Consider the following 21,856-nt stretch of genomic DNA (forward strand, 5'->3'; position numbering starts at 1 on the left):
GGTGTTACTCTGGCAGTAGATATTAGGAGAGCAAAGTGAAATTGTGTTTTGACCCTGGCCTTAGAGGCTGATATCAGGAAGATTATAAATACTTTGGGCCAGAGAAGATGATTCTTCTATGGAATGAAACTTGTTTTTATGAGAGATTAAATGGTTTTAGCATTTGGATCTTAGAAGCATTGATTTGTTTTGCATATATATCTTGGCCAGGTATGCTGGCACAAGCCTTTGATTCCAGCACTTAGGAGGCAGAGGTAGGAGGATTGCTGTGAGTTCAAGGCCAGCATGGAACTGCAGATTAAGTTTCTGACCGGAATAGAATAATACCCTACCTCAAAAAAGAAAAAGGGAAAAAAAAGAATATCTTGATTGAGGATATAGTTCAGTAGTAAAGTACTTGCCTGGCATATATAAGGTTGGCTTCAATCCCTAGTATCAAAAAAATACATGTCTTTGTTATTTGTTATATGTATTGTTTATGGAAATGTTTAGATATAAATACAATTTATGGCAAATACTAATGAGGTATAAACTGGTGGTCAGGAAGCTGGCTTAGCAGCTAAAAGTACTTGCTGCAAGCATGAGAGCCTGAGAGGGCCTAAGACCACCTGAATTTGATTCCTCAAAACCCATTTAAACAGCATGGTCATTCCACTGTAACTCCAGTTCTGTGGGGAGTAAAGACAGGAGAATCACTGGGGCCTCTGAAAGCTGCAGCTCCACATTCAGAGGGAGAAAATCTAAAGAAACATGCAGGTAGAACAGTAACAGACACTGGATGTTCTTCTCTGGCCTCTGCACACCTGCAAATATATCTACACATACTAGTATGAACAGCACCCACACATATGCATACACCAGCACACATATTTCACACAAAAAGAGAGAAGAAAGGACAGGTAGCTAGGGCTTAGCTCAGCTGATAAAATGCTTGCCTTGCAAGCATGAGGAATGAGGATCTGAGTTTGAACCCCAGAACCCATGTAAAAAACGTGGACATGGTAACATGTGCTTACAATTTCAGCATAAGGGAGACAGATAAGCCTATTCCTGGGGCTTGCTACTAAGCAGCCTAGCCTAATTGGTGAACTCCAGGCTAATTGGAAACCATGTCTCAAAAAGAGGTCGATAGCAGCCAGGCATGGCAGCATATGCCTTTAATCCTAGCACCTGGGAGACAGAGGTAGGAGGATCACCATTAGTTCAAGGCCACCCTGAGATTACATAGTGAATTCCAGGTCAGCCTGGGCAAGAGTAAAATCCTACCTGGGGAGGGGGCAGGTTGTCCTTTGGTGTACACATTCATGCATGCACACCCACAAATCCACATGTGCCTGTACATAATATAGACATGCATACACATACACACACACACCACACACAAGGATATGCACAAACAAAAATTAAATTTAAAAAATTGCATCATGGGGGCTGGAGAGATGGCTTAGTGGTTAAGTACTTGCTTGTGAAGCTTAAGGACCCTGATTCGAGGCTTGATTCCCCAGGACCAACATTAGCCAGATGCACAAGGGAATGCACGCATCTGGAGTTCGTTTGCAGTGGCTAGAGGCCCTGGCGTGCCCATTCTCCCCCCCCCCCCCCCGTCGTTCTCAAATAAATAAATAAAAATAAACCAAAAAAAATTGCATCATGTTGCCTGGGGAGATAGCTGTGCAATTAAACTTGCCTGCCTGCAAAGCCTGCTGGCCCAGGTTTAATTCTTCAGCCACCCATGTGAAAGCTGGACAGGCATACCTTTACCTTGACGTGTCCATACACATACATACACACATATACCAATAAATAAATTTTTACTAAATTGCATTATGACCTGCTACGGTGTTGAAAGTTGTAAACAAGTTGCATCTTGCCATGCCTGTTCCTTTTCAATGTTATGTGCTTCTAGAACCTTGCTTTGCAAAGTTGAGACAAAGACTGAAGGAAAAACAGTATCATAATCTCATTTGTGTTTCAGACACCAAAGGCTCTATTCTCTGCTGGACAGATTCCGACTCTCCACCATGCAGGACTCACTTAGCCCCTTGCCCCCAGTTACTTCCCATCCACTGGATGGGAATGGACACCTGTCACTGGAAACAGTGAGTCCAGACAAAGTAAGTGTTCAAAATGTCTGTGTGTGGCACCCAGATGCCATGCCGAGGGTACTCAGGGAGGCACTGATAGCCTCTTTACATGGGCATTAGGTGGGGTTGGTGTAAGTCATCGCACACAGAGTCTTGTGACACTTGGCCCAGACCATTATCAACCTCATGTGATTAATGGCAGCATGTGGGGAGTATTAGTCTAGACAGGGAAAGAATGGGGCACAGCACATAGGGAGTCTCTAATCCCGTCAAAGAACAGCACAGAGAGTTATATTCCAAATTGGACAATGCGTGGGATGGTGCTACTCTTTCTTTTTTTCAATTTTTTTTAACATCTTCCATGATTATAAAAAATATCCCATGATAATACCCTCCCTCCCCTCACTTTCCCCTTTGAAACTCCATTCTCCATCATATCCCCTCCCCATCTCAATCAGTCTCTCTTTTATTTTGATGTCATGATCTTTTCTTTCTATTATGATGATCTGGTATAGGAAGTGTCAGGCACTGTGAGGTCATGGATATCCAGGCCATTTTGTGTCTGGGGGGAGAACGTTGTAAGGAGTCCTACCCTTCCTTTGGCTCTTAGATTCTTTCTGCCACCTCTTCCACAATAGACCCTGAGCCTTGGAAGGTGTGATAGAGATATTGCAGTACTGAGCACTCCTGTCATTTCCTAATGGGATGGTGCTATTCTTGATGAGAATAGGATGCTATTTCAACCAAATTAGAATCCCAAAAGGCAACACAGGGGCCATGAGAAAAGCAGTGCAGGAGTGTGTGTGGGTCAAGTTGACTGGTGAGAAAGCCAGGAGAAGTTGGAAACAAGCTGAGACCCAGGACTGTACACATGTTCTAGTACATGTACACACTTGGCCTACTTCCCCTCTCTGTGCTCTTTCTACATCCCATGAATTGATGTCCCCACTGCCACCAGCATTGGTGTGTTGTTACTTTCACCACTTACACCTCAGAGTTAGGGACTACTTGGTGCCTTGCAAGAGAGGAAATAAGATTTTACAAACCCACAGCCATTGTGGAGGAAAGCCCAAGTCTTCCCGGAACTTGCTGTCATGCTCTGTTTGTAAGGCAAATCCTCAACCCTGACTTCTGAGAAGATGAATAAGCTAAAGACCCCTGTAGAGCACAGATGGTACAGTATCCTTGGAGAGTTGATGACTGCTGGACATTCCACAGGTGGAGGAGAGGAACATGCATTTAGGCAGCAAACAGTGGGTACAGAGGGAAGGTTTGTAGTTTGGTGGGCTTGTAAGACCAGGTTGTGCCTATTGCCTTCATGGTCAGCCAGGGTCCCAATGTTGCCATGCTGTAGTTGAGGCCCAAGGGAGAAGAAGCTCCGTGAGTGCCTGCCCAATCACATTTCCTCTTTTTGTCCTTTTCTTTTTCCCAGGACTGGTACCTCCGCCTTGTCAGATCCCAGTGTTGGACCAGGTCAGACTCTGGACTGCTGGAAGGTGCAGAGCTGGTGAATCGTATCCCTGCAGAAGACATGAGTGACTTCATGATGAGCTCGGTAAGTGAGCAAAGGAAGGCAGTGTGGCCAGCTGTGCTTGTCATTTCTGAGTTGGATTTGTCTCATCTTCACAGGAGTAACTTAACAGCATGTGGAGGGCTTTACATCTAGGTAGGGACAGTAGGGAACACAACACATCTGAGGGGGACTCTAATCTAGTCAAGGATAGCACAGAGGATTAGCATGTGAAGGGGCTGCCTTCCATAATGGACAACATATGGGATGGAGCTATTCCAGATGGGAGTAAGTATTATTTCAACCAAACATGTTTTAACTCAACTTGGTATGTATCTAAAGTAAGAATGGGTGGTTCTGGGTTGTAATCCATCCTTCATTTGTTTCGTGGTGACAAAGAATTGTACCACATGGTATCATAGTTGTAGGGCTTAAATTACTTGTTCATGGTGTTCTGGAAATTGATCTTCTGTAATCTGTCATGAAACAATGGCCCCTCTTCCCTCTTTCTCAATCACCCCTCAGATGTCAGAGGATATGCTGTAGAATTGGCTTAAGCCTTAGGCCTTTAGTCCCCCTACCAAGCAAACCTTCAGACTTGGGTCACAGCCCTGCCTCATTACCACTGGGACTGGAGAAACAGGAACTGGCCAGGTTCATGTGAGGAAAGGCACAAAGCAAGACCCACCAGAGCTCAGGGCTGTGTGCTGAGAGGGAATTCTAGCAGAGGCCACACAGGGCATGTTTTGCAGTTTCATCTATCAGCCAGTGTGGACATTAGCTACACTGAACAGTAAAAAAGGCCCAAAATTGACTTGCTGTAGTTCAGTGTATCTAAAGATGCACACAGTGGAAGCTGATTTACTGAGAAATAAATTTGCTTAGTGGCTGGTTTATTAGATATTCCCAGTTTTCTATGTGGGCTTTTAACAACTTTAAATGTTTCCACTGTAGCCATGGGAATGTTCAGTTTGAGTCACTAATAATGAAATATATTTTTTAAATATTTAAGTACCTGAAAAAATGCTCCCCCAATCCTTAAATGGCTAAGTTGACAAGACCCAATAGAAATTGTCCTATGAGATGCTCTTTTCCCAACAAATTTCCAACATTTACATGCCACCCTCTCATTCTAGCTGTTTTTGGTATATTTTTTTCAAACTGTAGAAATGCCTAATTTCTTACTGATTTTTTTGGGTGGAACATGAGCTTTGATGTTCTGCTTATATAAATTAAAATTTGTTATCCTAAAATTATTTCACCAAGATCATAAAAGTATTACTTAAATTCAAGTGCCCCAAGGAGACCAGAAATTTACTGAGTAATTTTATTTTATCTATTTGCACTCACATGAAAAGCTTTTCCTGAATATCTTAGCCCACTTAGGTTATTGTGACAAAGGCTAATTTTGGCTCATGATTCTGGAAGCATAAGTTCTAGGGGTCTCATTTGGTGATGACCTTCTTGCTGCTAGAGTACCAACATGGCTCAGGGTATCACATAGCAAAGGTAGTAAGCTTACTGTTTTTGCTATTGCTTTGACATTTTTTTTTAAATTTATTTGAGAGTGACAGACACAGAGAGAAAGACAGGTAGAGGGAGAGAGAGAGAATGGGCGTGCCAGGGCTTCCAGCCTCTGCAAATGAACTCCAGACGCGTGCGCCCCCTTGTGCATCTGGCTAACGTGGGACCTGGGGAACCGAGCCTCGAACCGGGGTCCTTAGGCTTCACAGGCAAGCACTTAACCGCTAAGCCATCTCTCCAGCCCTATTGCTTGACTTTTAATGCTCTAATCTCAGGAGTTCAACTTAAGCCTGTTGGCTCCATGCATAAGCCTCGGAATGAATGAAATTGCTACGGGTCAGAAGAGTCTCCTTTTTGAAGCAGCTCGTGGGGTGACCCTGGACCGTGTGACCAGCACTGTAGAGCAGCTTCCTGCTGCCCATCAAGTCTTCCAGCCTTTCCTGCCCACGGAGCCCACGGCCTACTGGAGCAGGTTGAATGACCTGTTTGGTAATTTGAATAAAAATCTTCTATTCATTTTAAAAAGCATTGCAGGCCCAGCATGGTTCTTTACTCTGAGCATAGTCAGTGCTGTTGATAAAGTAGTAACTGAAACAGCACCAGGTTCTTTGCTCTAAGTTTCTTTCTTTGACATTAGGCCAGTCTTAGGTATAGAAAGTCAGACGTCTTTTAGGAAGTCTTTTAGGAAGACTTGACTTGCACGCCAGATCAAGATTGTATGTAATTGGGTAGGCATGTTCAGGTGTCCTGTGTCTGGCAGGGCATCTGGAACTCCCCTCAAATTTAGAGAGTTTATAACAGCTTCTGACCATGAAGGTGTTTTGCTTATAGTTGCAGCTGTTCATGCCAGTCTTGTGTTTCAGGGGATGCCACATCATATCAGTCTCTGACCATACTTACCCGGGCCCTGGCACAGTACCTGGTGGTGGTCTCCAAAGTACCTGCCCATTTGCACCTTCCTCCTGAGAAGGAGAGAGACACAGTGAAGTTTGTGGTCATGACCCTTGAGGTAAGAGTAGCTCTAGAACACTGTTTCTGTGAGGAAAAGACATATGACCAGTGCTAAGAGAAAATAGTTCTTTTTGACACCCAAGAGCCCACTGGGCACAGTGATGCACATCAGTTATCTTAGCACATGGGAGGCAGAGGTAGAAGGTTGTGTAGTCAAGTACCTTCTCACTCACCACACTGATCCCACAGGGACTGAGTGGTCTGCAAGATAACCTCTTACCATTGTGCAGTGAATCTCATGTGAATCCTAATTTTAGTAATCTAGCCAGTCTTATGTTTAAATTGGACAATAGACCTGGGTATTTTAGCCAGTGGGAATTCAGTATTTGGGCCCCTCAAAGTATATACACATTGTGGATTCATTGCTTTTCTATATGACTACTGGAAAGAAACTTGACCCATTTCCCTCAAGTGCCAGAGCTGTGCTGCCCATCCAAAGCAACACACCAAAGAAGGGAGGTGCCCCAAGGGTATGCAGTGTGAGAAGCTCCATGCTGAACCAGACCATGAAGTGGTCTGTGAACCTGTCCTTGAGAACAGTACATATAATATGGTGGCAACTCCCAGCCATACTCTGGGTTGCATGGGCAATGTCATCCAGTTTTTACAATAGCTTAGGGTGGACTACTCTACCATTTTACAAATAAGGAAATGGGGTAGAGAGAAGGTCTATGACTTGCCCACGTTCACTTAGCTGGGAATCACTGCTGTCATCATAGCCCATACTGTCAAACTCAGCCTTGTGGCTGTGATACAAACGAGGCCTGTGCTGAAGGAACTCCTGACAAAATCCTCTGACTGGAAGCTGATGGCCTAAGAAAAAGTGTCCAGGGGCACAAACGATGCTGAAGGGTAAAGGCAGCCAAGCTGGGTGGGTGTTCTGGCAGAGGAGAGCCTAGGACTTCAGGACATAGTGGGTCAAGACTGGAACACATGAGTCATTACTGTCCTTCTCAAAGTACAGGGTTACCTGGACTCCTGCCTCTCCATCTTTGCATAGTGTCCCACAGAGATAATGACACTGCTTTCTTGGAGCCCCTGAGACAGAGTGCTGGGTGGACATTCTCTGACGCAGTGCTTCCCTTTAGGCCTTGGCGTGGCATTTGATCCATGAGCAAATCCCACTGAGTCTGGACCTCCAGGCTGGGCTAGACTGCTGCTGCTTGGCTCTACAAGTACCTGGTCTCTTGGGGGTGCTCTCCTCCCCAGAGTATGTGACCCACGCCTGTTCCCTCATCCACTGTGTGCGATTCATCCTGGAAGCCAGTAAGTCCTGTGTGTGAATGAGTTTCTTGTCCTCACTCAGTTAAACTGGTAATGCATGTAGTCACAAACATTTTTACTTCCTACCACCAATAGCCAAGCATCAAGGGAGGATATGGGGTGCAAAAGTGGGTAAAATATGGGAGCCCATTATTCTGTCTCTAGACCTTAGCTCTATACTGGGACTTAACTTGAATTTGCTTTTCTAGTTATTTTGTTTAGGTTTTGGAGTTCCATCTTTTTAAAAACTTTTAAGCCTTATGTTCTTGTTGATCTTTGGTCTGAGTTGACTGATGTTTTCAGTCCTGAATGGTTGTAAGATTAATAAGATTACATTTAGCAGATGACTTGTCTTCTGTTAGAGTCAAAATGGGTGCTTGTATACTGCATTGTAATGCTAATACGTTGTCAAATAAAAGAAACAGTGTCCTCACCGAGGGTCATTATCCAAAAACTTTTAAAAATTGGGCATTATAGTTTACATGTTAGAGGATGTTTTGAAGTTTTATATTTTTAAATTAAACATTATAGGGTTGTGTTTTGCTCTTTCAGTGTTTAAATTGTTTTCATGTGTGCATTTGTAGTCAACTTGAAAATAGAGAACCAGGGATTAATTTTTAAAAGCTAGGCTTCTTGGGGGTCATAATGATGCTTTTAGCAATAATGATTCTCGAACAATCTGATAAAAACCTTCAGGGTAGAGATGGTAAGCAGTAGACTTACAAATCTGAATGCTGAAGCACAAGTCCTTGTACATTTATGATTAATCAAAGAACTGATAAAAATATTATCTGATATTGTCTGCTAGACAGTATCTCTTTCCATTTGACTAAAATTCGTTCTAGGAAATCTAGATCTCAGTTGGTGTAGAAGTATACGCCTGTGAATTTTGATGGGGTTGCCCAGATGGGAAGTCATCTGAGTAGAAAGCAGAGATAAAGATGCTCGTTCTTCTGTGATTTAGTTGCAGTGCAGCCTGGGGATCAGCTTCTCAGTCCAGAAAGCAGGATAAATACTCTAAGGGTTTTCAGAGAAGAGGAAGTAGACTCAGACACACAAAGTAAGTCTCGGGACCCACTTTTCTTCTGCTTCTTTGAGGGCTTCAATTCATGGGAGAAACGTGTGATGTGGAAAAAGTTAACTCTGGAAAGCTTACTTGCTGCTTATCTTGAATTTAAGGGGAAGGATGTCCTAGCCCGTAGCTGCGCATGCACCTTTCCTTGGCCTTGACATTACCTTGCCTCTCTGGTGACCCTCTAGCCAGTCACACTGGCATGCTCCATATTCTTTCCCACAGGTTGAAGCCCCCATCTCTGCACTCACCATTTAGCACATGACTGCAGTCTCTGAGCTGCTTTAGTGTAGGGAAAATGCTCTCCATCCCTGTCATAAGTGATGAGCAGATGTTGCTAAATAAATATTCATCTCTTTTGGTGTATTTATTAGTTGGCTTATTTTGAGACAGGGTCTCGATTTGTAGGCCAGCTGGCATGAACTCAGAATGGTCCTGCCCTAGCCTCCTGAGTGGTAAGCTTATAGGTGTGCACCACTATGTCCGGCTTTTGGTGGATTTTTAAAATACATTTCTCCTCTTTCTACAGAAAATAAAAAAGTTAAAATCATCACTTAAAACTGTTCTACACTAAGACTTTTAGCTTTTTTGTTCTTCCCTCCTGGTTCTAGCATAGCTATCTTACTGTGAAAGTGGTGACAAGATAAAGAAAACATTCTAGTCATATGACACCTTGTTACTCCAACCTCCAGGCTCCTGGTACTGTTTTTTTGTTTAAAAAAAAATATTTTTATTTACTTATGAGAGAAATCATGCATATGGGCTCTTGACCCTGCAAACAAACTCCAGACGCATACACCATGCATCTCCCATTCTGTGCATACTGAGAAATCAAACCCAGGTTTGCCAGCTTTGCAAGCCAGCACCTTTAACCTCTGAACCATCTCTCTAGCCCTCCTGGGACCTTTTGAGCACCTTAAACCCAGGAGCTGGAAGGAAGGAATGCCACCTGTGCCTTTCTCCCTCAGATGGGAAGGTGTGCATCATTGAATGTTTGTCTTCTGGACTACTCATCCTTGGGTTACTAGGAACTTCATCTATGCTCTGGCTCCAGAAACATGTATTTGTAATCATAGGTATACAAATGCCTATTCACAGCTGAACATAGTGGCATAGGAGGCCTATAATCCCAACACTCTGGAGACTGAAGTAGGAAGATGGTGAGTTTGAGTCCAACCTGGGCTACATTGCTTCATAAAAGGAAAAAGAAAGAAATATCTTGTTACAACTGGAGTTTTTATGTTTGTAATTTCAAGCATAGTATTCTCTCTTCTAGATCTTGGTCAAAGGTTTTGTAGTTACTAGCTCTTAGGTACTGTCTTGAGCCCCTGCATTGAGTTGTCATTTCAGGATTTCGTGTTGATACTTGAGAAGTGAGGGAATCTTTGACTCCTGCTTGGCTGCTTTCTAGTTGAGCAACAGTTCAACTATTCTGTACCTCTGCTGTACAGGGTATAAGATGAAGATAAGGAAATACAGCCATGTAACCTGGAGCAGTACGGTCCAGTGGCAGGAGCTGACTTAAATTGAGTTAATATAATTATATTCATTCTTTGTGGCTCTCTTTAGTCCAATTCATGTTTTTAATTATTTTATTTTGCTTGTGAGGAGGGAGGGGGAGAGAGAGAGGTACACTTCAATTAACTCCAGATACATGAACCATTTTGTGCATCTGGCTGTAGGTGGGTACTGGGGAGTCGAACCCAGACCTTCAGACTTTGTAAGCAAGCACCTTTAACTGTTAAGCCATTGTTCCAGCCCAGGCCAGTTGATCTAATCCTGGCCAGAGGAAGAAGCTTTTATTTTTTGTTATTGTTTATTTGTTTGAGGTAAGATCTCACTCTAGCTGACCTGGAACTTACCCTGTAGCCATGTTTGCTTCAAACTCTATCTGCCTATCAAGTATGAAACCACCATGCCCTACTTGTTTTCTTTTTTTAATAATTTCCATAAGTTGGTAGTTCATTCTTTTTCTAAACTAGGAAATTGCCTACACTGTTGAATCTTTTGGATGACAGGATATTGTCCATCTACTTATTTACTAAATAAGTGATGGGGTTTGGTTTTGTTTTGTTTTTTGTTCTCCACAATGTATGTCAGACTCATAAGAAATATGAACAGCCCTGCCCTCATGACCCTGACAGGTCAGCTTGATGGCTTTTAATCCAGCTGTGGAGTTTTCCTCATTCATTCTGCCTCAGGGGTTCTCCATCTGAACTCTGCCCTTGGTCCAGGAGACAGTGACCAGATATTACAAATTGGTTCTTTGCACTCTACTGTAGGGTCAAACATAGATCCTGGGAGAGCCAAAGGAAGCCAAAGGACAGAGAGGCATCATGAAGGAAGTTGGAAATTGAAACACTGCACAATGGCCTATATATGTCAACAAGTCATTGCATGCTAAGGATGAGCAAGAAGCCAGAGGACCATGGCTAGAGCTCAGATTAAATACCATTACTGTAGTCTTGTCAGAAATGCAAAGAATTATATGGTTTATCTACTGACTGAGGAAGCAAAGCTTTTAGGTCTTCAGTGTCCAGCCCACAGTCTAAATAGACTGAACAGCTATTGGTAGGCTTGTGCCTTCTTCACAGTGAAAGAGTGGTAGGGTTGGAATATAATTTGACCAAAGAATGCTCTCTTGACCACAATTGTTTGTGTAGATCCCAGGTATGTCACCTCAGCCTGCGAGATGGTGGCAGAGATGGTGGAGTCCCTGCAGTCAGTGCTGGCCTTGGGCCACAAGAGGAACAGCAGCATGCCCTCATTTCTCACAGCGGTGCTCAAGAACATAGTTGTCAGCCTGGCCCGCCTCCCCCTAGTCAACAGCTATGCACGTGTGCCCCCACTGGTGAGTTGGGTCATTCCTTTGCTGAAAAACAAGCAACGCGGCAACCTCCAGGGTCAGAGGGGTCAGAGAATGAAACAATTTTGTTGTGTGGGGGAATGATAGTGCTAGAGATCAAATCCAGGCTTTGCTCATACTAGCCAAGTGCTGTACCACTGAGGTACATCCTTGGCCCTTGGTTTTTTGAGAAAGGATATTGTTGTGTAATTCAGGATGGTTATTCAACTTGATATGTAGCCAGGCTGGTCTCAAACTTGTGGTCCTCCACTCCATGTCCTTAATGCTGGCATTATAGGCATGTACTACCATGCCCAGTACGCAGAGTCATGAGTACTTTGATGTTCTCTCAGGGTTGCCGCATGTGGGTGTGACACTTATGTGGTCTTCAGGTAGTGTGTATAGTGACTGAGTAAAAATACTGGATTTGCTAAAATGAGCTGAGGTAGTAAAGTTCATCTCTACTGATAGATTCATATTGGACATGATTCTAGTAGGCCTGAAATTATATCCCTTAAGCATTTTCCTTCAAATATATTTACCTTTGAAGGTACTCATGCATGTTGCCGGTCTTCTTTCTGAATTGTCTTCAAACTTGGTTTAACATGGGCATTATGGACCCAGGTGTTTGTTTTAGACCCAGAAAGCACTTAGTATGGGAAGAGGGTTGATAATAACTGGGATAAACCCTCCCAGAAAAATTTACTTTCCCATGGTCTGATAAAATAACATGTTGGACATGTTCTTTACTGTAAGAATTCTGAAGCCAGAAAACAAGACCCCAGCCCACAGTAGGCTTGAGCCAGAGCACAGAGCCAGGCAGGGCCCAAGGAAGGTGCTTGTTTCTGCATAGAACAGGCACATACATGCCTGCTACTAGCTCACAGCCTTTGCATCTGTATGCATGCATGTGAGATTTTCAGAAAGCTCACACCCAGGGAGAAGCATTCATTGCACTTGAGGGATGAAGAGGCCTTCTCGGAGTGTCATGGCCTGGCCATACTGGAAGTACTTACAGAATAGGGAGCTGTGCACACCTGGGAGAGAGCAGTAGAAGCCCAGCAGATCATCTGCTGTTGCTGTTTGGAGCTCAACCCCCTCTGTGCAGGAGCAGTACCCATGCATTACATGGGGTATAACTTAAAGAATATGGTGGAATGTGAGGTGGCTGTGTGGGAAGACAGTCTGCAGGTCATGCTATGTGGAAGATTCTTGGGGATCCACCTATGTGGGTGGTGTAATGTAGGTAAAATTCTAGGTATAGCTCTTAATTCACTCCCTAGAGTACTCTGGGTGGATATGCATATGTGACAAGCACTGCAAAATGTCCCCTTACACGTGTCTCTGAGGGTTTAGTGGGTGGTGGAAGCTTTATAGAGGGCTTTCCCATACTGAAGGGGTACTTGCCTTCAGGAATCTGAGGAGGCTGCTTTGGACCTTCATGGCTTCACTGAGAGACAGTCCTGCCACTGAAAAGGCATTAGGTCTGCCTCAGGGATTCCTCTGGACATAGTGGTTATCCAGGCACCTAAAGGCAGAACTGGACTTTGGAGTTGACAGAAATAGGTAGTGGATTTGGCTTTGTTCTGCTTGCCAATATGCATTTGTACACAAGGCTGAATTTCATCAGCATTTGCCTTTCTTCTATGACACATCTTCCAGGCACCATTATCTCCCATAAGGATCCAACTCACCCATAGCCAGCCCAAGTGGTATGTGAGCAGTGCCACAGGAAGATGAAGGGCTGGACCTGGGGAGGGCAGTACACTGTGGACAGGAAGCACTCTTGGCATGGAAGGTCCTGGGCAAAGGGTTAGGAGCCCTCTTCTGGGAAGACACTGGCTCTAGGAAGGTCTGTGAGTGATGAGGGGAAGCTAGCTCAAGCATGGAGGTACACTGAGAGGTGTGGTCTTTAATTTCCCTCATACCAGCTCTGTTACGGTAACAGTTCCTTTCATCTTTTCAGGTCTGGAAACTTGGGTGGTCACCGAAGCCTGGAGGGGATTTTGGCACAGTGTTCCCTGAGATCCCAGTGGAGTTCCTGCAGGAGAAGGAGATCTTTAAGGAGTTCATCTACCGCATCAACACCCTAGGTACCTATGATTTCCACACAGGTCAGACAGCACTGCAGACCCAAAGCTCTAGGGTAGGTCCTAGAACAGTTGAGGAGGTGGTGATGATATAAACCTCAGGTACATTTTGCAGTGTGCACAGAACTCCTTATTGCAGTGTAAAGTTAGCTCAAAGTGCACATATAAGTGTAATTCCAGAAGTCAGAACAGATGAGCATATAATTGGATCATAAGAAGCCAGTATTATACACTTAGACTAAATAGTAGAAGTGGGCTGGGGTGCCACTGAATGGTACAGTGCTTGCCTAGCATACATGAGGCTCTGGGTTCAAATTGCGAGGCTACAACTACAACAAAAAGTCTATAAATAATGGAAGTGATTTTTCTCAGAATATTTTCTTGAGCCTTATCTTCTGACTTGGGTCATTGTTCTTGTATGTGGAGCTAGCAGCGGGAAGATGTCAGTGCCCTGACATTCTCCAGGAGCCAAAATGGTATACTAAGAGAAGATAGATTTGGAGTTGCTGCACAGGTCTTCTTAATTGCTAAGCCCCTCAGTGCTAAGGTTCATAAAATAAGGATTATGTCCACTTCATAGGATTAGTGCAAATGTAGAAATGATGATGAAATGCACCTTATTCTCACTCAGTAAGTGCTAGCATTCTGCTGTCTGAAACATAGTCTTTTTGCTTCTTTCTTTTCTTTCTTGTCCCTTTGTTGTGCCTAGAGGTGTGATGTGGTGGCGTGCTTTTAATGAAGAAATTCGGGTGGCTCTGCCCTGCTAGAGAGTTTCTTGGAAAGTCCCTGTGTGATCCTTAGCACCCTAATTTCATTGCTAGGTTTACCTTTAGTGCCTTGGGTATTTGCAGGTTCTTACTCTGATCCTAGAAGGTTCTGGAAGCAGACAGCTTCACTTCAGTTCATAGCTTTGGGTTCAGTGGCATCTGAATAGGATCAGGCAGCTGCTACAAGGAACTTTTCCTCGGCCTTGTCTGTAAAGCCCGATCACAGGCAGCCTCCCTGATACCTTCCCTGGTTTCCCACCTCTTCCTGGGGTGGTCTTGTCCTGAGTGTCAGGTGGCCATCTGTGGCCAGTTCTACAGTCTCCCTGGAATCCACCTTTGCTTCTGCCTATCTGTGCCTTTCTTTCTTGGGTGATTATTCTCTACTTGACTCTGAGTCAACCTCTCTGCTATGTGCCACCCCTCACCACACACACACACACACACACACACACACACACACACACACACACACAGGTGTTTGTTTTCTGTAATGCCTTTCTCCATACATAGTGTAGCAGGACCTGGATTGAGTTTTCCTGTCCTCTTTCCTCTTTTTGTTGAATTCTACTCTGAACATAACTCTTCAGTGAGCTTGGAAAACAGTCTTTGGATGGGCTTTGCTGTGTGCTGAAGTGTGCACAGGACATCTGTGCTTTTCTTTGTTTTCTCTTTTTCTTTTCTTCACCCTCCCCCCCATTTTTCAAGGTAGGATCTCACTGTAGCCCACACTGACCTGGAATTCACTGTGTAGTCTCAGGCTGGCCTTGAACTCATGGCGATTCTCCTACCTCTGCCTCCCAAGTACTGGGATTAAAGGCGTGTACCACCACACCTGCTTGCTTTCACTTTTTAATCTCACTAGCTTTATGGGTATAGAATTCTCTTTGCAACGTGGTTCACCCATTGAGAGTGCGCACTTCTGTGGTCTGGTTCTCTATCCATGGAGCCTTGTAGCATCACCTCAGGCTCATGACAAACTTGAGGAAAGACTTTTAAATGCCTGGTGGGCAGGAATAACCTGATACACTTGAGCAAAGCCTGTTTGGACTTCTCTGATCAAGAAGCTGGGCTGAACTTGGCCTGTGGCCTTGTGCAACATAGCCAACTATTGTAGTGGGTTCACATTGCTGGTAGAAATCACCCAACCAAGAGAAGGTAAAGAGGTTTATTTTGGCTTACAGGCTTGAGGGGAAAGTTCCATGATGGCAGGGAAAACAATGGCATGAGCAGAGGGTGGACATCACCCCCTGGCCAACATAAGGTGGACCACAGCAACAGGAGGGTGTGCCAAACACTGGCCTGCCCCCAACAATACACTGCCTCAGGAGGCATTAATTCCCAAATCTCCCAACTGCTGGGAACCTAGCATTCAGAACACCTGAGTTTATGGGAGACACCTGAATCAAACCACCACACCAACTTTCATGTGTTTCAGTATCCTCTGATAAATGGAAAAAATAGCATTCTTTGTTATATGGGTTTTGTTGTTGTTGTTTGGTTGGTTGGTTGGTTGGTTTTTTTCGAGGTAGGGTTTCACTCTAGTCCAGGCTGCCCTGGAATTCACTATGTAGTCTCAGGGTGGCCTCGAACAGAGAAGGTGATCCTCCTACCTCTGTTTCCCAAGTGCTGGGATTAAAGGCGTGCACCATCACACCTGGCTATACAGTTGTTTTGGAGAAGGTGCCTTGAGGATTTACCCTGTAGGAGTTAGCAAGGCATAAGCATGTTCACATCAATATTCATGTGTTTGAGAAGTGGGAGGGGCATCACTCTCTAATACAATACTTGATTCCTAGGGTGGACCAGTCGTACCCAGTTTGAAGAAACTTGGGCCACTCTCCTTGGTGTCCTGGTAACCCAGCCCCTTGTTTTGGAACAGGAAGAGAGCCCGCCAGAGGTGAGGTTACTAGGGAAGACATGGCTAACTGAGAACTTGCAGTTAGGGCACCTGGTAGCTCTATGGTTGTCAAAAAGATGGTAGCCAGATCATCTTGGCTAATGTTCCAGAGCAAGGACAAACCGCAGTTTTGGGATCTGAGAATGCCAGTGACTGGGATGCATTTTATAATGTGTTCCATAATAAGGATTAATAAGATTGTACCCTTTCTTAAAAATACATTTAATTCTCGCTATCTGCCTCTTTCTCTAAATAAATAAAAATAAACAAAAAAAAATTTTTTAAAAAATACATTTAAGGGGCTGGAGAGATGGTTTGGTGGTTAAGGCACTTGCCTGTAAAACCTAAGAACCTATGTTCAATATCCCAGTACCCACGTAAGCCAGATGCAGAAGGTACTGCATGCATCTGGAGTTTTGTTTGCAGTGGTTGGAAGCCCTGGTGCACCCATTCTCTCTCTCTCAAATAAATTAAAAACAATTTTTTTAAAGTATCTTTGAGGGTTGGTAAGATGGCTTAGTAATTAAGGCACTTGCCTGCAAAGCCTAAGGACCCAGATTCAGTTCCCTAGTACCCACATAAATCCAGATATGCAAAGTGTACATGTGTCTGGAATTCATTCATTGCAGTGGCTAGAGGCCCTGGCAGGCATACCATTGTTCCTCCTTCCCCTCCCCCTCCACCCACATCTCTACCTGCCTCTTTCTCGCTGTCACATAAATATTTAAGATATCTTTGAGTTCATTTATTATTATTTGAAAGAATGAGTTGAGTTAAAATGAAAAGGCACTCAGTCCAAGCCATATGTACACACATGGTTTATTTTTATCTTAAGGAAGGCTGTTCAGCTTCTGCAAGAGTTAGTGTACACATACGTTCTTATGAGCCCTTGATTCTGACAAAAGGTGTGGAACAAACTTGCAGAAATGACATATCAAAAAGTGAACATAGACAGGGTGTGGTGGCACACACCTTTAATCCCAGCACTGGGGAGGCAGAGGTAGGATTACTATGAGTTCGAGGCCACCCTGAGACTACATAGTGAATTCCAGGTCAGCCTAGAGTGAGACACTACCTCCTTAAGCTGGAAAAAAAAAAAAAAAGTCATCAAGATTGTCTTTAAATTTGTATATAGATAGCAATAGGTTGTGAAATGCAGTGCCGTGCCACTAAAATGAATGAAGATATTTAAGGACAATTTCATCCAAAATAATTCCTACTTGGAGTTTCATGCCTGCTGGAGACCTCAGGTTTATTCCAAGGTCCAGGCATATAGGTGGAGGTGTTATCACATACTAGATGAACTTATATTCAGGAGCCTGGATATAGGAAGCCATACCCCTCCATGGCACTCGGGGTAAGTGTATTTAGAATAGAGACAAGATTGAGTAGTGTATGTCCTTTGGTCATGTCAATGTGTGGGCTGTCCCCTTAGGAAGACACAGAAAGGACCCAGATTCACGTCCTGGCTGTACAGGCTATCACCTCCCTGGTGCTCAGCGCAATGACTGTACCTGTGGCCGGCAACCCAGCTGTCAGCTGCTTAGAGCAACAGCCGCGGAACAAGCCTCTGAAAGCTCTCGATACCAGGTTTGCCTGAGTTCCTATGTGCTCCATGTCGTACTGTGAAGGATAGTGAGGTTATCTGCCCCACTCTGATGACCTACAGCTTCCCCTGGTCCTTTCCTTTGCTGACAGAATTTAAACAACACTGCATATGGCCCAACCCCAGGGATATAGATCTAAAAATGATTCTGTAGGCAGACAAGTTGAAAATTCAGCATAATTGTATGGGGTCCACTGGGTGTAAAGAAGCAGAGGGGCAGGAATAACTACCTGCTGAAGGGTTTGTTTCCTGTAATGCCAGTGGACTGTAGGCAGATAGAGAGGATGTCCTTGTATTTTTCAGTTGTGTGATTTTTCAAGGAAGCAAAATATTCTTTACCTTGGTTCTTAATTTTAGGTTTGGGAGAAAGTTGAGCATGATCAGAGGGATTGTAGAGCAGGAGATTCAAGAAATGATTTCCAAGAAAGAGAATATTGCCACTCATCATTCTTACCAGACATGGGATCCTGTTCCTTCTTTGTTGCCCGCTACTACAGGTACAAGGGTGTGAGGAGAAAGGGTACTGTTGAACTTGGGGTGGAACAGGGATATGACTGACATCCTTACCATGCTGTGCCCAGGTTTGCATGCTGAGTGAGTATACTGCCACACATTCACAGTTCTCTTCCAGATCTAGGAAAATTTCAGTTTAAGGAATTAAAATCTGGAAGTGAATTAAAAGTATGTCTCTTGTTGTTTGTGTTGTGGGAAGTCAGTGTTCTTGAGGCTGAAATACTAGCAGACTGAAGAATTTAAGAGTAAAATTAGTTGCTCAGATTAAAAAAAAAACCAAACAAGAGTTTATATATAGGATCTCCAGTTTTACATGAGAGACCCCATGTGCAAAGAACATATGTTCTTTAGTGGCCCCTTGAACTGCCTGACCAGCCCAAGCTCCCTGCCGCCCCAGGAGCTATGCTGCTTAGGTATGTGCTCCACCCTGACCTGCCCCATCATGGGCACTGGGCTATGTAACCCTGGCTTAAAAGAAGGGAATTTTATAGATTGTTTTTTTTGTGTGTTTTGTGTATTTTCATTGTACATAGTATTATAAGAATGTTGAGTATATTCTGTCATACCTCTCAACCCTCCTCTTTTCCCCATATTTTTTGTTTTAATTAATAGTCTTTTGCTGCTGTTGAGCACACTGATTCAGTTTTATGATCAACTCATTTTTTTGGAACTGTTAGGTGCAATAAATTTAAGCACTTTGAAGGTTTTCTCTAAAAAAGTTTCTGTGTAGAAGTACAGGAAGTTTTAAGCTCACAGATGTTTTCAGGGACTTGAACAGAGAGAACAGTTAACTTGGCTGGCCATGGACTTGCACTATGGGGAACCTCTGGGCCAATAGACTCAATGAGAAATAACATATGTATCCTAGAAGGTAGGATAGAGTGGGCCTGGGAGAGGTACTGGGTGGATGTATGCCAGAGCTCAGAGGAAAGCACATGTTCCCCAGGAAGACAACAGATATGCATTGAGAGAAGGTGAGTGACGTAAAATCTGGCACAGAGTTAGCTAAAGGCAGTCCTATTTGTTACAGAGAAAAAGTGAAAGTCCACTCTGCCCACCAGGCCCGCCATCTCAAAAGATTGCAGAGTGACAAATTCTGCATAGCTGGGCCATCTTGCCAGTGATAAGGACGCCTCAGTTGGGTGGACACCTATCCAGGCAGGAGCAGGGTTGCATTGGGGGACCTGAATCTCAACACCCCTGTGACCTGCTGTGCCTGGCAGTGTGCAGAATGGTATTCATTGTTGATGTTTCTCAGGTGCCCTCATCAGCCATGACAAGCTGCTGCTACAGATCAACCCAGAACGGGAGCTGGGCAACATGAGCTACAAGCTGGGCCAGGTCAGTCACACCACACCATGCCCTGCTGCAAAGGCTGTCAGCTGGAATTGTAATCCAGCCTTGTTGTCATGTCACATATAATCATACAGATGTGTATAAAACATAGTGGGATGGCATGAGACAGGTGAGAGCCAAAGGGCATGGGAGGTAGGGGAAGATTGAATAAAGTTAAGGCAAGATCTGCTCAGGCAGAAACCCTTGAAGAATGTCCTGGCCACTAGCTCAAAGGGCAGCTGAGGGGCACAGCTCAGCATATAGCAGACAGCTGGACCAGTGATTGAAGTGGAGGGATACACTGAACTACTTTGTTCCAGAACACTAGGGGCAGCTCTGCCATGATGGCAGCTGCTGGGAAGCCACTGCACTGCATGGTCATCATCTTTTTCACTCCCTGCTGTGCTTTCCTCGTAGTGTGTTTCACTTTGTAGTTCTTTTAGGAGAGATTGGTTAGAATGGTGTTTGGACACTCTTTGCTTCTGAGGGTTTTCTTTTCTACAGTTCTGACCCACATCTCTCAGAGCAGAGCCACCAGAATGTTTCTGGCCACTGCTTTTGGTACCTGCTGGCTGTAGGAGGCAAAGAGCTATAGTACCCACTGCCTTTATAGAAAAATACCTCTAAACCAGGTGTGGTGGTGCATGCCTTTAATCCTAACACTTGGGAGGTAGTGGTAGGAGAATCACTATGAGTTTGAGGCTAGCCTGAGACTACATAGTGAATCCCAGGCCACCCTAAGCTACAGTGAGACCCTACCTCAGGGCTGGAGGGTGGGAGGGAGGAATGAAGGAAGGGGACAGAGAGGAAGAGAAAGGAAGGAAGAAGGGAGGGATAGGAAGGAAGAAGGAAAGAAGAAAGGAAAACTTCTATTCTTTCACCTTTGCAGAGAAGATTTTACCCTGTTAGAATGTGATGTGGTTTTCATGGAGTTTCTGAAGGTCAGGTGATGAGTAAGAGGCCATGTTCCAGGGTTCAGTGACTGTGGCTCTGGTCATACTGTCCTCTTTGGCTCTATTATTCTTGTTTAACTGCCCATTTCCTTCAGTGCTTGATTGTAGGTCCAGTATCCACAAGCTGAGTATAGTGGTGCTATGGGGCTGAAATCTGGTTCCAGTTCTGCCTCGCCTGAGATACCTGTCTGCTACCATTGAATCACACTTTTTTTTTTTTTTTTGTAAAGGGGTGGATTAGGGGCTCCATATAAGAAGTATTGGGGCCTTAGAATTGCATACATAACTTTCTGGCTTGTCCTTGGCCTTCAGTATAGGAATCTCAGGTCACAAGGAAGGAAGCCAATGGATTTCCAGAGGATCAGGCAGAGAGGAAGTAACTTCATGTGCTGAAACTGTGAAAATCATTTGGCATGGAGTTGGATTTAGGTGCATGGGCTGTAAGCTGCGCCTTACACCTTCTTTCCTCCATCTCTAAAATAAACACATCACCTTCTGTATTGTATTCCAAGGCTCTTCTGTATAAACAGCTCAGATCATGGGACCTAACTCCAGGTAGACTGGTGAGAACAGATTTGCAAAATCTGTGTATGCTCACGTGAGTTTTTGAGGACTCTGTCTATCACTTAGGAGCCACTACAATGTCACTCCTCAGTGCCTTCTTTCCTTCACCACCACTACCACCCAGGCACTTGTTTAGGCCTTGTGTCAGACACTAGAGCTTTTCAGCTTCAGTCTCCCCTGCCCCACATACCCTTCCCCGCCAATGTTATAGTGGTTCTAATGGGATAGCACATTGCAGTGGTCACCTATCCTTAGTCTAGGAGGTTTGTCTGGATTGTATCTGCTCACCAGGTACCCAAGACCTTTGCTTAGGTGCCATCCCCAATGTCCTGCTTCTGTGGCAGGTATCTATACACTCAGTGTGGCTGGGTAACAACATTACACCCCTGAGAGAGGAAGAGTGGGATGAAGAGGAGGAGGAGGAGGCAGATGTTCCTGCACCAACGTCTCCACCTGTGTCTCCAGTCAACTCCAGGTTTACATTGTCTTTTTTTTTTTTTAAGCAATTTGAAGTTTCTTCTTAGTCATTAAATTTGTTTGGGGGTACTTCTTGAAATGAACCCCTCTTCTGTGTATGGAAGAAATATTCATGTTGTATATTTTTCAGGAAGCACCGTGCTGGAGTTGATATCCACTCGTGTTCGCAGTTTCTGCTTGAATTATACAGCCGTTGGATCCTGCCATCTAGTTCAGCCAGAAAGACCCCCGTCATCCTAATCAGTGAGGTGGTTCGATCTGTAAGTTTGCCTTTCCATTTTCCTCCATGAGTGTGCACAAGCATGTACTCACATGTGTATCAGATATACAGTATGGACACATCAC

At 44.3% G+C, this 21,856-nt stretch overlaps 1 protein-coding gene across 4 annotated transcripts in view; it reads left to right on the forward strand.

Annotated features, from left to right (window-relative positions):
- Htt (huntingtin) overlaps positions 1-21,856 on the forward strand; it is a 164,378-nt gene that overhangs the window by 126,086 nt on the left and 16,436 nt on the right. For all 4 annotated transcript variants that reach the window (XM_045161563.1, XM_045161565.1, XM_045161564.1 and 1 more), the window contains 14 exons: positions 1,976-2,114; positions 3,517-3,639; positions 5,394-5,607; positions 5,982-6,127; positions 7,218-7,395; positions 8,357-8,452; positions 11,128-11,315; positions 13,276-13,402; positions 15,963-16,063; positions 17,499-17,653; positions 18,027-18,166; positions 19,441-19,523; positions 21,379-21,509; positions 21,642-21,771. In XM_045161563.1, the coding sequence (XP_045017498.1) occupies positions 1,976-2,114; positions 3,517-3,639; positions 5,394-5,607; positions 5,982-6,127; positions 7,218-7,395; positions 8,357-8,452; positions 11,128-11,315; positions 13,276-13,402; positions 15,963-16,063; positions 17,499-17,653; positions 18,027-18,166; positions 19,441-19,523; positions 21,379-21,509; positions 21,642-21,771 (1,951 nt within the window). The remainder of the gene's footprint in view (positions 1-1,975; positions 2,115-3,516; positions 3,640-5,393; positions 5,608-5,981; positions 6,128-7,217; positions 7,396-8,356; positions 8,453-11,127; positions 11,316-13,275; positions 13,403-15,962; positions 16,064-17,498; positions 17,654-18,026; positions 18,167-19,440; positions 19,524-21,378; positions 21,510-21,641; positions 21,772-21,856) is intronic.

This window comes from Jaculus jaculus, chromosome 11 (assembly GCF_020740685.1).
Source record: "Jaculus jaculus isolate mJacJac1 chromosome 11, mJacJac1.mat.Y.cur, whole genome shotgun sequence".
In the NCBI taxonomy this organism is placed as follows: domain Eukaryota; kingdom Metazoa; phylum Chordata; class Mammalia; order Rodentia; family Dipodidae; genus Jaculus; species Jaculus jaculus.